This window comes from Schistocerca piceifrons, chromosome 10 (genome assembly GCF_021461385.2).
Source record: "Schistocerca piceifrons isolate TAMUIC-IGC-003096 chromosome 10, iqSchPice1.1, whole genome shotgun sequence".
Taxonomy (NCBI): Eukaryota; Metazoa; Arthropoda; class Insecta; order Orthoptera; family Acrididae; genus Schistocerca; species Schistocerca piceifrons.
The window spans coordinates 97,020,544-97,037,367 of record NC_060147.1 but is presented as its reverse complement, the minus strand read 5'-3'; the positions used below and the strand labels follow the sequence as shown (position 1 = coordinate 97,037,367).

General features: G+C 41.3%; 1 protein-coding gene across 3 annotated transcripts in view; it reads left to right on the top strand.

The window, feature by feature from the left end:
• LOC124718951 (aminopeptidase Ey-like) overlaps positions 1-16,824 on the top strand; it is a 273,185-nt gene that overhangs the window by 209,860 nt on the left and 46,501 nt on the right. For all 3 annotated transcript variants that reach the window (XM_047244618.1, XM_047244617.1, XM_047244619.1), the window contains exon 16: positions 36-220. In XM_047244618.1, the coding sequence (XP_047100574.1) occupies positions 36-220 (185 nt within the window). The remainder of the gene's footprint in view (positions 1-35; positions 221-16,824) is intronic.

The window sequence follows — 16,824 nt, the reverse complement described above, 5'->3', positions numbered from 1 at the left end:
TGAAGTGACTGTTGTGCTGCACATGTCGGTTGCAGAGGTACGTGCAGAGTGTGCTGGAGCCACTGGTGCAGCAGCTGAACACTCGACCACGGCCTGGGGACTCCCTCCCGACAAAGCAGCTGCGTGCGCTAGCACTCTCACGGCTCGTCTGGCTGCAGACTCACAGCGACTGGGCACAGGAGTATTTTGCTCAGTGGATGGCAGCACCTAACAATTACTTGTCAGTATATTTCTTTCCTCCGTTTTAGCCCTTCCTCCCTAACTTGCTAAATTTATAGTTTCGTTTATCTGTAAGATTATCTCTGCAGTTGAATGATGAACATTAACTTTTAGTTGAATATTCTATTATTCGTGTATAACTTTTCAGCATCCTTGGTCGTCTCTCTTATTGGGTGGAGTATACAAATGTGGTCAAAAAGTAACAGAAATTTTTTAATTTCACAGGCTTTATGCATCCGATTTTCAGTATTTTTTTTATCTTGTTAGTACTTATATTCCCAATATGTGTTTGCATTTTCAGCTGCTTTGAATATTTAGTTCATTGTTGATAGTAGAAAATATTGCGTGTTTCTGAACGCTCGGCGAATTTTTACTCAAAATGTGGATCATCAAATTTGCTTTAAATTTTGACTGAAAAATGGAATAAAATGTAGTACCACATTCAAAATGTAGACTGTGGTTTTTGGTTAATCTGCTATGAGTAAGATAAGAGTTTAAAAGTGGTATAAAAGTTTCAAAGAGGGTAAAGAAGACAGAAGGCGATGACTGCCCTGAACGTGCCAGCAGATCAATTACTGATGACAGTGTGAGAGCAGTGAAGGAAATGGTTCTGAAAAATTTCTGAATTATCACAGAGGTTGTTGCTGATGTCAACATATCCTTTGGTTCGTGCCAAGCTTTTTTGTATGATACGTGTAGCAGCAAATTTGGTTCCTAAATTGTTGAATTTTGATAAAACATGATGACTTATAAACATCGCTTGCTGATTAAAGTCAACAATGATCCAGAACTTCTAAAGAAGGTTATAATAGGTACTGAAATATGTGTATATGGGTCTGACAATGAAACCCAAGGCCCAATTTTCCCAGTGGAAACTAACTAAAGAGTCAAGACTTAAAAACATTTGACAAGTTCAGTTACTTGCAAAGTTTTTTCTCACTGTTTTCTTTGATTACAATGGGATAGTGTATCATGAGTTCCTGACTTATAGTTGCACAGTCAGTAAGGAATACTACCTAGAAGCTTTGCAACATTCATTTGAAGCAATCTGAAGATAACAACCAGAATTATGGTAAAACTGCTGTGGAAATGACTTCACAAGAATACTCCCACTCACACCTCAATGCTTGTATGTGATTTTTTGGCCAGTCATTGCCTCCTGTGCCTTTTTTATATTCCCAATGTTGCAGAGAACCATGAAAGGATGTCATTTTGCCACCATTAATGAGATAAAAACAGAATCGCTGTAGGAGCTGAACACCCCAACAAAAAGTGAGTTCCAGAAGTGATTCAGAGATTGGAGAAAGTACTGGCCCTTGTGTATTGTACCTGAGGGGGATTACTTTGAAGGGGACAAAGTTGATGTTGAGGGATAAATAGATTCTGTAAGAAAAGAAAAATTCCCATTACTTTTTGATAATACCTCATATACAAGCAGATATGAAAAATATATTTTTGAAGGAGTTTTAAAATTTGTTTTCACTATTGGCTCTGTTTTACCACTGCCCAACATAAAAAAGTGAAGCACCCACAATGGGAAGAGGAAATGGAATGAATCTTCATGGGTTGGAACAGTATGGGATATTATTTCAATGATTACAAAATCAAGTCGAATTTACAAAGAACTTGGCAGGATGAACCCACTTATCGGTGTGATACCAGAATGAATGTCACTGTGCAGCAGAGTTTGCGCAAATGTGAAACTTCCTGGTAGATTAAAACAGTTTGCTGGACCGAGACTCGAACTTGGGACCTTTGCCTTTTGTTGGCAAGTGGTCTACCGACTGAGCTACTCGAGCACTACTCACGACCTGTCCACACAGCTTACTTCCACCAGTACCTTGTCTCCTACCTTCCAAACTTCATAGAAGCCCTTCTGCAAAACTTGTAAGACTAGCACTTCTGGAAGAAGGGATGTAGTGGTGACACTGCTCAGCCACAGTGCGGAGGATGCTTCCAGAATGAAATTTTAACTCCGCAATATCCTTTCTTCCAGGAGTGCTAGCCTTAAAAGTTTTGCAGGAGAGCTTCTGTTAAGTTTGGAAGGTAGGAGACGAGGTACTGGCCGAAGTTAACCTATAAGGACAGGTAGTGAGTCATACTTGGGTAGCTCAGTTAGTAGAGCACTTGCCTGCGAAAGGCAAAGATCCCGAGTTCGAATCTCGATCTGGCACACAGTATCGGTGTGATGTTATACCCACTCAGGTCTGGTTGCATGCTCTGATTCAGTTGGGAAGGTTGTCATAAAGCTATTGTATCCTCTTCTGAGGCAGTCTGGCCAACATCAGTTGTGGCTGATCCCAGACATGTTCAACAGGGACAGATCTGGCCATCATGCATCCCACAGCAGTACCTCGATAATGTGCAGACAGTTCATAGACACACATGCCACGTGTGGATGAGCTCTGTCCTGTTGACAAATGGCACTATAATACTGTTGACAAGGGGTAAAGTGTGAGGATGCAGGATGTCTGTGTTGTACTGTTGTGCTATCAAAGGTCCCTCTATCACTATCAGCTGGGGCCTCGAATCATACCCAATGGCTGCCCACACTATACACCAGGACCAACACAGCTGTGCCTCTCTGAAACATTGGAAGACTGGGCTATCTCTGCAGGTCGCTGCAACAGTGGTCATCTGGCATATTGCAAAACCACGATATGTCACAAAACACAATGCGATACAGTTTTCCAGCAATCTGTGCATCTTGGTCACTGTACTTTTCCAAATGCAGCTGTTTGTGTTGTGTTACTTATGAGGCTTAGAACTTAAATAGTGGTAACTATTTATTCACGACTTATACAAAAGAGTTACATATTTGCACCTGTTACTGTCCTTGAAAATAGTCACCAGTGTTATGTAGAACCCATTGCCAGCGATATGGAAGGTGTAGAATACCGTTAGTAAAGCCTGTTCTGTTGATGGTGCGAATGGAGTGGTCTAAAGTTATGGTGATCCTCATGTACGACTGTAATGGTGTGATCCTAACACATTATGTTCCTTCATGGCAGACAGTCAGTGCACAGTATTACTGTTCATTTTTGGAGCATCACCTGTGACCAGCTTTGCGAAAAAAGCGGCGACACTTTCTACGCAACCCACCCATCATTTTGCATGACAATGTGCGGGCACATACAGTGCAAGCTGTGGCTAGTCTGTTTGGTTGATGGGACTGGGAAGTACTGTACCATCCACCATACTCCCTGGACTTAAGTCATTGTGACTTTGATTTGATTCCGAAGATGAAGGAACCACTTCGTGGCCTTCGCTTCAGAACTGTTCCAGAGATTTGACAGGCAGTAGACCGCTCCATTTGCACCATCAACAGAACAGGCTCTGCTAATGGTATACTACGCCTTCCACATCGCTGGCAATGGGTTCTACACAACACTGGTGACTACTTTGGAGGTCAGTAACAGGTGCAAACATGTAACTCTTAGTATCAGTTGTGAATAGATATTTGCCACTATTTAAGTTCCGACCCTCGTAGTAGCCTGTGCATTGAACAGCAAGACCGTAGATCAGCTGCTGCTAGTCCCTGACCAATGCTGCGGGGTGTCACAGAATGTTGCAGGGAGTCCAGTTACTTGTTCTGATATGGCAGATGCAGATGTGAGGGGTTACAATGTGCTCGGTGACAATACAGCAATCCTCCTTTGTGGTGGGCAGACGTGGTTAACTGGACCTTGAAGAGCAGTATGCCTGCCCACATGTTCCTGTGCAGTTAAACTTTGGGCCACTGTCACATCTGAGTGTCCCAGATATCAGGATACTGCACGATTTGACCAGGCGGCCAAATGGAGTCTCACAGTGAGGTTTCTTCCTGACTCTTGTCAGGTGCTGAGAGCACATTCTCATACTGGTTTGTTCCACCTTTGTGCCCTTCACAATGATCACCCAATATCTGATGCTGTTCATACCACTTACATATCCTAGAAGATCTGGCACACCACTATTGCAGGGCCAGCCGTTGTGGCCGAGCGGTTTTAGGCGCTTCAGTCTGGAACCGTGCTTCTGCTACGGTCGCAGGTTCGAATCCTGCCTCGAGCATGGATGTGTGTGATGTCCTTAGGTTAGTTAGGTTTAAGTAGTTCTAAGTCTAGGGGACTGATGACCTCAGATGTTAAGTCCCATAGTGCTTAGAGCCATTTGAACCACTATTGCACTCTAATGGATGTGTTGCCTGTCACAGGGAATTGCAATGCTAACCATTTACATACCCATGGTTGGTTTGTACATGTACAAAACTGCATTGACATTTGACCACGTCTCCTAGGTCCTGCAATTTTTTTCATACAGTGTATATTGGAACCAGAGATTAACACAAAATATTCTTAATGAACTTGCCACAATATGTTAATTGATACCGTTTGTACAAGAGCAATTTTGAAAGTAAGTTCTGTTAGTTTTTTATAAAATGCCAGTTCTTTATCAGTTTTTTTATTATACACAACTTAAAGCTACATCTGCTAATATATCATCAAAAATAATCAGTTTTTAAAAATGTAATATAATTAGATAGATAAAACATCATGCTGTGGGAGGAGAAAACATGCACTGCAAGGAGGAGGGAAAAAGAAATTATAGCCCAAAAGGTATTGTTCAAATGGAATAGAAATTGGTAGACATGATATATATTTACAGACAAGCAAATAATTACAATTTCAGAAAAACTGCACTATTTATTCAAGAGAAAGAGCTTCATGAACTGAGCAAGTCAATAACACATTGGTCCATCTTTTGCCCTTACACAAGCACTTGTTTGGCTTGGCACTGATTGATGAAGTTGTTGAATGTCTCCTGAGGTATATCATGCCAAATTATGTCCAATTGGTGCATTAGACTGTCAAAATCCTAGCTAGTTGGAAGGTGCTGCCCATAATGCTCTAAACGTTCTCAATTGGGGAGAGACCTGGCGACCTCGCTGGCCGAGGTAGGGTTTGGCAAAAGCCAGACCATCAGTCCTGGATTTCAAACTGCATGATGGACAACAGTCAGGTTGGTATCCCATCCCTGTCTTGGGCATCTCCAAACCCTTTCGCTGGTCGTAGCCCTCATTTTGAAGTGGGACTCATCACTGAAGCCAATTCTACTCCATTCAACAAGATTCCAGGCCGGTGGTGTGTCTGGAGATACCCCCGACAGCAGTGAGATACCAATCTGTCAGTCACCTGCCTTACAGCCCAATAACCAGGAGTTATCAGTCAACGACAAGTTGAATAGCTGCTTGCATAAGGGTCAGAGATGGACCAATACATTGTTGACTTGCTCAATTTCTGAATCTCACTCTCTTGAATAACTTATTCAGTTTTTCTAAAAATGTTATTTTTTTGTCTGTACACGTACATCACATCTGCCGATTTCCATCTCACTCAGATAATTCCTATATTTTTCTTTTTGTCTTAGAATGTGCATGTAGCTGTAACTGATAGGTATTTTTGTACATAACTGCCCCCTTGCATTAAGACTCCTGTCATGTCAATGAATGAATTTTTCAGTACTCTAATTATAGACTTCTCTCTCCTGTGAACTAACCATGCTTTTTGACATTCTCCTTTATCTCATCATCATCTCCAAACCACTGTTACATTAACCATTTTTTCCTCTTCAGGGACAGGTAAAAATCAAGAGCATGATCACTCAATCACTAGTTGAAATTATAATGCAACATTTGCGTGGCTGCAGCAGTGTGTGGACTAGTGCTTCCCTAGTTCTTCCTCAGATAATTTTCAGGACTACTGGGGAATGTTGGAAAACACAGGAATTTTTTTATGCAGAAAAACCCCAGGAATTTTTTTAGAATGCTGGGAATTTTTCATTGTCTTAGTTTTCAGTTAATTTTTTGTAATTTTGTCTATGTTGTTGTGGTCTTCAGTCCTGAGACTGGTTTGATGCAGCTCTCCATGCTACTCTATCCTGTGCAAGCTTCTTTATCTCCCAGTACTTACTGCAGCCTATATCCTTCTGAATCTGCTTAGTGTACTCATTTCTTGGTCTCCCTCTACAATTTTTACCCTCCATGCTGCCCTCCAATACTAAATTGGTGATCCCTTGATGCCTCAGAACATGTCCTACCAACCGATTCCTTCTTCTAGTCAAGTTGTGCCACAAACTCCTCTTCTCCCCAATTCTATTCAATACCTCCTCATTAGTTATGTGATCAACCCATATAATCTTCAGCCTTCTTCTGTAGCACCACATTTCGAAAGCTTCTATTCCATGTTTCACTTCCATACATGGATACACTCCATACAAATACTTACAGAAACTCCTTCGTCACACTTTAATCTATACCCGATGTTAACAAATTTCTCTTCTTCAGAAATGCTCTTCTTGCCATTGCCAGTCTACATTTTATATCCTCTCTACTTCGACCATCATCAGTTATTTTGCACTCCAAATAACAAAACTCCTTTACTACTTTAAGTGTCCCATTTCCTAACCTAATTCCCTCAGCATCACCTGACTTAATTCGACTACATTCCATTATCCTCGTTTTGCTTTTGTTGATGTTCATCTTATACCCTCCTTTCAAGACACTGTCCATTCCGTTCAACTGCTCTTCCAAGTCCTTTGCTGTCTCTGACAGAATTACAATTTCATTGGCGAACCTCAAAGTTTTTATTTCTTCTCCATGGATTTTAATACCTACTTCAAACTTTTCTTTTGTTTCCTTTACTGCTTGCTCAATATACAGATTGAATAGCATCAGGGAAAGGCTACAACCCTGTCTCACTCCCTTCCCAACGTCTGCTTTCATTTCGTGTCCCTTGATTCTTTATAACTGCCATCTGGTTTCTGTACAAATTGGAAATAGCTTTTCGCTCCCTGTATTTTACCCCTGCCACCTTTAGAATTTGAAAGAGAGTATTCCAGTCAACATTGTCAAATGCTATCTCTAAGTCTACAAAAGCTAGAAATATAGGTTTGCCTTTCCTTAATCTTTCTTCTAAGATAAGTCATTGGGTCAGTATTGCCTCACTTCCAACATTTCTACGGAAACCAAACTGATCTTCCCCGAATTTGGTTTCTACCAGTTTATCCATTCGTCTGTAATGAACTCGCATTCGTATTTTGCAGCTGTGACTTATTAAACTGATAGTTTGGTAAGTTTCACATCTGTCAACACCTGCGTTCTTTGGGGTTGGAATTATTATATTCTCCTTGAAGTCTGAGGGTATTTTGCCTTTCTCATACATCTTGCTCACCAGATGGTAGAGTTTTGTCAGGACTGGCTCTCCCAAGGCTGTCAGTAGTTCTAATGGAATGTTGTCTACTCCGGGGGCCTTGTTTCGACTCAGGTCTTTCAGTGCTCTGTGAAACTCTTCTAGCAGTATCATATCTTCCAATTCGTCTTCATCTACATCTTCTTCCCTTTCCATAATATTGTTCTCAAGTACATCACCCTTGTATAGACCCTCTATATACTCCTTCCACCTTTCTGCTTTCCCTTCTTTGCTTAGAACTGGGTTTCCATCAACGCTCTTGATATTCATTCAAGTGGTTCTCTTTTCTCCAAAGGTATCTTTAATTTTCCTGTAGGCAGTATCTATCTTGCCCCAAGTGAGATAAGCCTCTAAATCCTTAAATTTGTCCTCTAGCCATCCCTGCTTAGCCATTTTGCACTTCCTGTCGATCTCATTTTTGAGACATTTGTATTCCTTTTTGCCTGCTTGATTTAGTGTATTTTTCTATTTTCTCCTTTCATCAGTTAAATTCATTATCTCTTTTGTTACCAAAGGATTTCTACTAGCCCTCGTCTTTTTACCTACTTGATCCTCTGTTGCCTTCACTATTTGATCCCTCAAAGCTACCCATTCTTCATCTACCATAATTCTTTCCCCCATTCCTGTCAATTGTTCCCTTATTCTTTGACAGTAATCACACTAATCTTTAAACATGGAAACAGAAAAGATTGTAACAACTATAGAGGTATCTCTTTGATCAGTGTAGTGGGTAAAATCTTCTCAGGTATTGTTGAAATGAAAGTGCAAGTATTAGTTGAGGACAAATTGGATGAAAATCAGTGTGGGTTTAAGCCTCTTAGAGGTTGTCAGGACCAGATCTTTACCTTACGGTAAATCATGGAGAAGTGTTACGAGTGGAATAGGGAATTGTATCTATGTTTTATAGATCTAGAAAAGGCATATGACCGGGTTCCTAGGAGGCAGTTATTATCTTTTCTACATGATTATGGAATAGGAGGCAAACTTTTGCAAGCAATTAAAGGTCTTTACATAGATAGTCAGGCAGCTGTTAGAGTTGACGGTAAATTGAGTCCATGGTCCAGACTAGTTTCAGGGGTAAGACAAGGCTGCAACCTGTCTCCACTATTGTTCATATTATTTATGGATCATATGTTGAAAACAATAGACTGGCTGGGTGAGATTAAGATAGGTGAACACAAAATAAGCAGTCTCACATATGCGGATGACTTAGTTGTGATGGCAGATTCTATTGAAAGTTTGCAAAGTAATATCTTAGAGCTAGATCAGAAATGTAAGGACTATGGTATGAAGATTAGCATCTCCAAAACAAAAGTAATGTCAGTGGGAAAGAGATATAAACGGATTGAGTGCCAAATAGGAGGAACAAAGTTAGAACAGGTGGACATTTTCAAGTACTTAGGATGTATATTCTCACAGGATGGCAACATAGTGAAAGAACTGGAAGCGAGGTGTAGCAAAGCTAATGCAATGAGCGCTCAGCTACGATCTTCTCTCTTTTGCAAGAAGGAAGTCAGTACCAAGACTAAGTTATCTGTGCACCGTTCAATCTTTCGACCAACTTTGTTGTATGGGAGCGAAAGCTGGGTGGATTCAGGTTACCTTATCCATAAGGTTGAGGTTACGGATATGAAAGTAGCTAGGATGATTGCAGGTACTAGTAGATGGGAACAATGGCAGGAGGGTGTGTACAATGAGGAAATCAAAGAAAAGCTGGGAATGAACTCTATAGATGTAGCAGTCAGGGCGAACAGGCTTAGATGGTGGGGTCATGTTACACGCATGGGAGAAGTAAGGTTACCCAAGAGACTCATGGGTTCAGCAGTAGAGGGTAGGAGGAGTCGGGGTAGACCAAGGAGAAGGTACCTGGATTTGGTTAAGAATGATTTTGAAGTAATAGGCTTAACATCAGAAGAGGCACCAATGTTAGCACTGAATAGGGGATCATGGAGGAATTTTATAAGGAGGACTATGCTCCAGACTGAATGCTGAAAGGCATTGTTGTTGTTGTTGTGGTCTTCAGTCCTGAGACTGGTTTGATGCAGCTCTCCATGCTACTCTATCCTGTGCAAGCTTTTTCATCTCCCAGTACCTACTGCAACCTACATCCTTCTGAATCTGCTTAGTGTATTCATCTCTTGGTCTCCCTCTACGATTTTTACCCTCCACGCTGCCCTCCAATACTAAATTGGTGATCCCTTGATGCCTCAGAACATGTCCTACCAACCGATCCCTTCTTCTGGTCAAGTTGTGCCACAAACTTCTCTTCTCCCCAATCCTATTCAATACTTCCTCATTAGTTATGTGATCTACCCATCTGAAAGGCATAATCAGTCTTAAATGATGATGATGATGACGATGATGATAATGCTCTCCCTGAAACCCTGTACAACCTCTGGTTCTTTCAGTTTATCCAGGTCCCATCTTCTTAAATTCCCACCTTTTTGCAGTTTCTTCAGTTTTAATCTACAGTTCATAACCACTAGATTGTGGTCAGAGTCCACATCTGCCCCTGTAAACATTCTAGTATCTCCAGGGTTCTTCCATGTATACAACCTTCTTTCATGATGATGTGATGATGATGTTTGGTTTGTGGGGTGCTCAACTGCGCGGTTATCAGCACCCATTCAAGTTCCCAAGCTTTGCTTTGTCCAAACTTGCCACTTTCATGAATGTTGATGAAATGATGGGTACAACACAAATACCCAGTCATCTCGAGGCAGGTGACCCCACCGGGAATCGAACCCGGAACCCCGTGCTCGGGAAGCAAGAACGCGACCGTGAGGCCACGAGCTGCGGACTCTTCTTTCATGATTCTAGAACCAAGTGTTAATTATGATTAAGTTATGCTCTGTGCAAAATTCTACCAGGCGGCTTTCTCTTCATTTCTTAGCCCCAATCCATTTTGACTAGTAAGAACTGATACAATAACAAGGGATTTTTCTGTAGCTTGGTACTGCAGTAATGAAACATAAACAAGAGAATAACACACACAAAAAAAATTGGATGCCAAGGAAATGCATCATTTACAACAATGTGCACAGAAGCATTTGCTGACAGCAAAATGTGTCAAAGGCTTTAGGCCTACCAAAAAACTGCTTTTGATGTGCATGATGTCACAACTGTTAACTTTTGCTGGAAAATATTGTTAATGTTGGTTTGAGAAGTATTGCTTTCAAAATAAAATTCCTTTTATGCAATACGAATTACATTACATGTGACAGTGTGCAATGAAGTTTTCATATTGTGGAGCATTTGACTCTCATTCGAAACTTACCACTGTGAGGAGCAGCCACATGGAAAAATTTCTGTCCTAGAAGGTCAGCCATTTATGTCATTATTTAAAATTTGACTGGTAGATTTGCGTTTGATTTATTAAAGCAGTAGCACACAAAAAAGGCCAACATTGTAAGTGGAAGCTTACCTTTTCTTGTAGCTATACTGTATGTAAAATTAATTAAACCAATGACTTTTCCTATTTGTGTGTTTGCATTAGTCAACATTGATGAGCTATTGGCTGACTATGTCACATGTCCTATGTTCTGAATGTTTGCTGTCATTGACTTAATGAAATCACGTGATGTGAGCTGTTGGCTGACAGAAGTACATCCCAGCCTCAGCTTCAGAAGCTAATGTATTTGATGGAATTCATATTTAGACCTTCATAATATGAAAAAATACAGTGTACGTGTTACTGTGCATCAAAGATCTCTCCAAAACGCATTGTTTTTGGCTGGGGTTCATTACCTAAAGTGCCACAAATTCTACACTGGTGTATGGAACTTCTATAACTTGGAGTTTTACAGCTCTGAGGGAAAGTATAGTGTTGCTTAACACAGAAGAGTACTTCCACCAGAGGCAGGCCACAAATGGGACTTTTATTTTTTTTTTTTTTTTTTGGTGTGTGTGTGGGGGGGGGAATTGGCCTGGGGGAGAAATTGGGGGCAATTCTTCGGAAAGCTAATTTTACCTGGTGTGACTTTTTGCAACTGATTTTCTGTTTTCATTCACCATGAATGATCCATGTGTTAATAGCTCAAATTTCCACAAAAATACTAGATAAATATCTATATAATTTACAGCAGTGTTACTGAAGTAGGGATCCTGCATATTACACACTACAAATGGAATTTGATTGATGAAAAATCCCTAGTTAAGTAACTCCAAGTTGATGTCTTTACTGTTTTATGTGATTGGTGGCGTTTACTTTGATATGATTGGACAAGGACTTAGGACTTGAAGATCACCTTCACTTTGATAGATCTATTCCACTCCATGTGACCCTAACTGCTAAAATCATTGGTTTTTTATATGTAAAAGGCATCTATTTACTTTACACAGGTTTTTATACAAAGCTATTAATCTTGAATCTATTCAGTTCTGTTCTAAAACAGTCCAGATGCAGCCATGTTTCACCTAAATTTTTCCTTGTATGGCTAAGGATTGCACTGAGACTGGGACAAAGGAAGCTAAGTAGCTCAAAGCTGTCCTTGGGTAATCTGTTTTCAACTACATGGAAATCTTTACTCAGATATAGATATAGTAATGTTATGAAACTGTTAACCATCTATTTTCTTTTACAAGTGTTGAAGTCTCAGATAGTTTCATGAATCTTCCTCTGCTACTTTTCATCAACTTCTTTACACCTGAAACTCCTATCAAATATAAGTACAAACATTGTGGGTGGGGGGTGGTAGGGGGTTGCATGTGCCCGCTGCCTCCTCCCCCCCCCCCTCCCCACTCCTCTGCATGCGGTTCTGACCAGGGGGTACAGAGTATTTTTGGCTGGGAAAAATGTGTTTCCACCTTGAGAAAAAAGTGTATTTTTAACAATGATATCTGGAAATATTTTTTTTTATTCTTGTTCACCTATACACCCTGTAAACAGATAAGTCTTTTCACTTCATGGGATAAAGACAGAATGAATTATTTGTCTGTCCTTGTGAAGTCACAGTTCTTTGTCACAACACTCAGAATTCTGTGGACCACTTTGTGTCATCGAGAAATGGCACACCTCTATGGGACAACTGCTGACCCAGGAAGTGTCATGTGGCAGGAACCAGCTGTCAGGCTCGTCAAAACACAACATGCAGCCTCCTAATCACATGCACACACAAACAAGTTATGGTATTCACATTTATTAACTATCCAATGTAATTTATATCTGCCACTGACAAACATCATTTGTCTGTAATGGAGACATGTAGAAGTGATACAGTATACTTTGTACTGTTGTGCACAAAAATGTAGCCAATACTCCTTGTTGATTTTGTGAAAAGTGACACTACATTAAACTCTGAAATGTACAGTGAAGCCCTAAATTAATCAGAAGAATCATCCATAATGAAAGATGTGGAATATTGAGTTCTGTCGTAATTTTTGTGCACAATAATGCTAGGCCACATATGTCGTCCTGCTGCACGCATTCAAATGTTGCTTAAAATGTTGGGAATTGTTTGATCATCTTCTGTATTATCCTGATTTGTCAGCCAGTGATTTTCACTTGTTTTTGAAGATGCAACATAAGCCAAGATCACAGTGGTTTGAAGTGATAACCAGTTAAACGTGAGTGTCAAATCATGGCTTAGGTCACAGGTTGCAGAATTCTCCAATGAGAGTATTGAAAAGCTCATTCTTCAGTATGGCAAGTGCCTTAACATACGAAACAATTAAGTATAAAAGTAGCTGACAGCTGTAGCTTTGTAAAAGAAACTTCTGAATGTTCTGGTATTTTTTTATTAGTAAATTAATGGAACTTGTTTCATGAATAGTCTTTATACAACAAATCCACTGTGAAAAACTTTAAGGTTGCATTAGACTCAAGTACACTTTTTCCATTCTTAAAAAAAAGGTCATTTATTTTGGGCCTTCCACAGACTATAGACAATTTCAATGCCTCATCATCTGTTGCCCCTACATTCGAATCCTCCATTTTACTTTCTTAAAAGTTCTTCTTTTAGTTTTTCTTGTCTTATGTTGTTTCTTCCCAAATTATTATTTATCTATTTAACCCAGGTAGTTTTTGTTGTTGCTACTGCTGCAGCTGCTGCTGCTGTCATTGTCTTCTTCCCTCTGAAACATAGATGAGGCCCAAACTACAGACTATTCTCCCACCATCACTCAGAAAAACTTCTCCCACCTTTGCAGCCAGTGCATTATCAACTCAGACTCTGTGCTCTTTCCCATTTCTCCACATTACAATTTGTATAAATGTGAAGACTCTTGCCAACAGACTTGTCCCTCCGGCACCATTTGTGGTACAGACCACAATGGATAGTTATACAATTTTCATTATCACCTTGAAAGAAGGAAGTCACATAATTAATTGTTTGTGTGCAGGTACATGTCTCCAATCCTGCATTGCCAATGCCACAGTACCATAGCGCACCACTTGAAGAGGCAAAACAATGTGGTGTGTGGCTCCCCCAACTGAAAAAGTGCAGATAGACTGCAGCCTTTGTGTTGGCTCCTCTGGGGCATACATGCTACAATATCTGCATACACAAAATATACTGGCAGAAAAAAACAGTACACTCTTTTGGAGGTTTCCAGTTCATTCAAGATTTATTGCTGCAACAGTGCATAGTGATTACATGAACTGATTACATTTACAGTTCAATAGCACAAGTGGTTCTGAGGTACCATGTATTGACCCATGCTGAAATACCTGTGTTCAGTATGCAGTGTAGCCTCCACAGGCAGCAATGCATGTGTTGACTCCGGCATCTGAGCAATTGTACAGATGGAAAATACTGTTTTTTTTTTGGCTATGTTACATGATGCCTTCTCAACCTTTTCACATAGTTTTGTAAGAGTTGGTGGTTGATGAGTTGTATAAGTCACTTCTCGTCCCATCATATCCCACACATACTCAACTGGAGACAAGTCCAGAGATTGTGCTGGACAGGGAAGTTGCTGCACATCTTGCAGAGGACATTGAGTTTCATGGGCAGTGTGTGGGCAAACATTATCCTGTTTGAGCAACATATCAGCTTCCTGTTACAAGAATGACAAAAGAATGAACCTGACAACATTCTGCACACACCAAGCACTGGTTAGTGTGCCCTCCAGGAACACCAAAGGAAAATGAGAAGTATAGCTTATCACACCCCGGCCATAAGGTGTGGGTGGGGCCGGTGTGTCTTGGATGAAAGCACTCCACAAGATAACGCTCACCAGGTCTATATTGTAGGTGCATCTCTAACATGCCGGAAGAATCTGCTTTCATTGCTGAAGATCACGGCATACCATTCCATCTTCCAAGTGATCATCTTGACGGCACCAGTCAGGAAGCTTATAACGATGCTACGGTGAGAGGTAGAGGTATATGTGTGTGTGGTCCCATTGCTAATAACCGGTTTGCAATATTTCGTGTTGAGACACCGGGGTTCACAAGCCTTCTTACCTGTGCTGTGGTAGCTGTATCATCTGGCACTATCGCCCTTACAATATCGTCATCCTGGCAGGCATCTGTGCTCGTGGACATCCAGAACCTCATCTTTGAGTTGAGAATGTTTACAAAGGACCAGCCTGCCACTTGGAAGGCCACAGTGTTGTCCGTTTCAGACTTGCTCAGACGACTGTAGGAAGTGTGAGTGTGTCTCCGTGGCACGGTGGCCTGCTTGCTTCACGTGTTTACACCACACTGAGCTTTCTGGCTGTGAGCATTCCTTACTAAAGGTTAGACACAGATGGCCCTCTGGTAGCTGTTGCACTATGGTATCTGCTGGCGGACGACATGAAACCATTATCAGTACATGTACTATCCCCCAGATGGCATATGCAGTTCCACGCAGTTTTCAGAGTAGACATTTAGTAACATTTCACCACTACGAAAACTGTAATGCATAGAAACATGCAACAGAAAACAGTATTTACACTAGCACGCAAGTTGTTGCTGTTTTTCTACTAAAAGTGCACTCATTCACATACATAGTCACACAGCCAGCCAAATACACCCACACCCAGCGAGACTGATAGAGGTGGGGAGGGGATAGGGAAGTATGCACACAGTGCAAGCAGGGAGTAGTGGACAGTGTGAGGCAGGTCTTTTGCCATATTTTAAGGACAACACATCAATCGTCTATAGGTGAGTGGTTGCCTTTCCTTTATTTTTTGGAGAAAAAAAATTGTAAAGCTGGGAAGAAATAGAACAAAAACCCAAGCCACCTTCCTGGATGTTGACCTTCATCTTGTTGAAGCTCACATCCACACCTCTGTCCACATCAAACCCACAAACAAACAACAATACCTTCACTTTGATAGCTGCCATCCATTCCACATCAAACGCTCCCTTCCCTGCAGCCTAGGTATTCGTGGCAAACGTATCTGCTCCAGTGATGAATCCCTCAACAATTACACCAATAACCTGACCAGTGCTTTCCCCTCCCACAACTATCCTGCAGACCTTATCCACAAACAGATCTCCCGAGCAATACATTCCTCCCCATCCAACAACAATGTTCCTACCCCCAGACCACACAGAAGCATCCCCCTTGTCACCTAATATTATCCTGGCTTCGAATACATCAACAAATTACTCCACCAGGGATATGACTTTCTCAAGTCAAGCCCTGAAATGAGATCATCCCTTGACAATATTCTCCCCACACTACCTTGAGTTGCCTTTTGTCGCCCCCCTAACCTCTGTAACATCTTTGTCAAACCCTACAATATTCCCAGACCACCTTCTCTACCCAGCGGTTCCTACCTCTGTAACCGACCCCGCTGCAAAACCTGCCCCATGCATCCCCCACAACCACCTACTCCAGCCCCGCTACTGGTAAAACATACACAATTCAAGGCAGGGCCACATGTGAAACAACACACGTCATTTATCAGCTGACATGCCTGCACTGCACAGCCTTTTACATTGGTATGATGACAACCAAACTGGCTGAGCGCATGAACGGGCACAGACGAACTGTCTGCCTAGGAGATGTCCAATACCCAGTAGCAGAGCATGCCGTCCAGCATAATTCTATGGACCTAGGAACCTGCTACAACATACGTGCCATTTGGCTTCTCCCACCTAACACCAGTCCCTCGGAACTGCCGAGATGGGAACTTGCACTCCAACACATCCTTTCATCCCGCCATCCCCCTGGACTGAACTTACATTAACCAACCTCACTCCCACTTACTCTTCAGTCTTCTTCTTTTTCCCTCTCCTCTTTAGCCATTCTTGCATCTTTTCATCCTACATAGTTGTGTTTATCTTTATACTATATACCTGTTTACTTCTGTATGCATCCTCTTTGGTTTGAAGCTGGCACAGTACTTAACAGTAGAATATCATTGGCTTATTTCTGACAACCATGCCTCCATCCTTGCTACCCTCCCTGTTTACCTTTCCCTGTTGCATCATAACCTGGGTTGT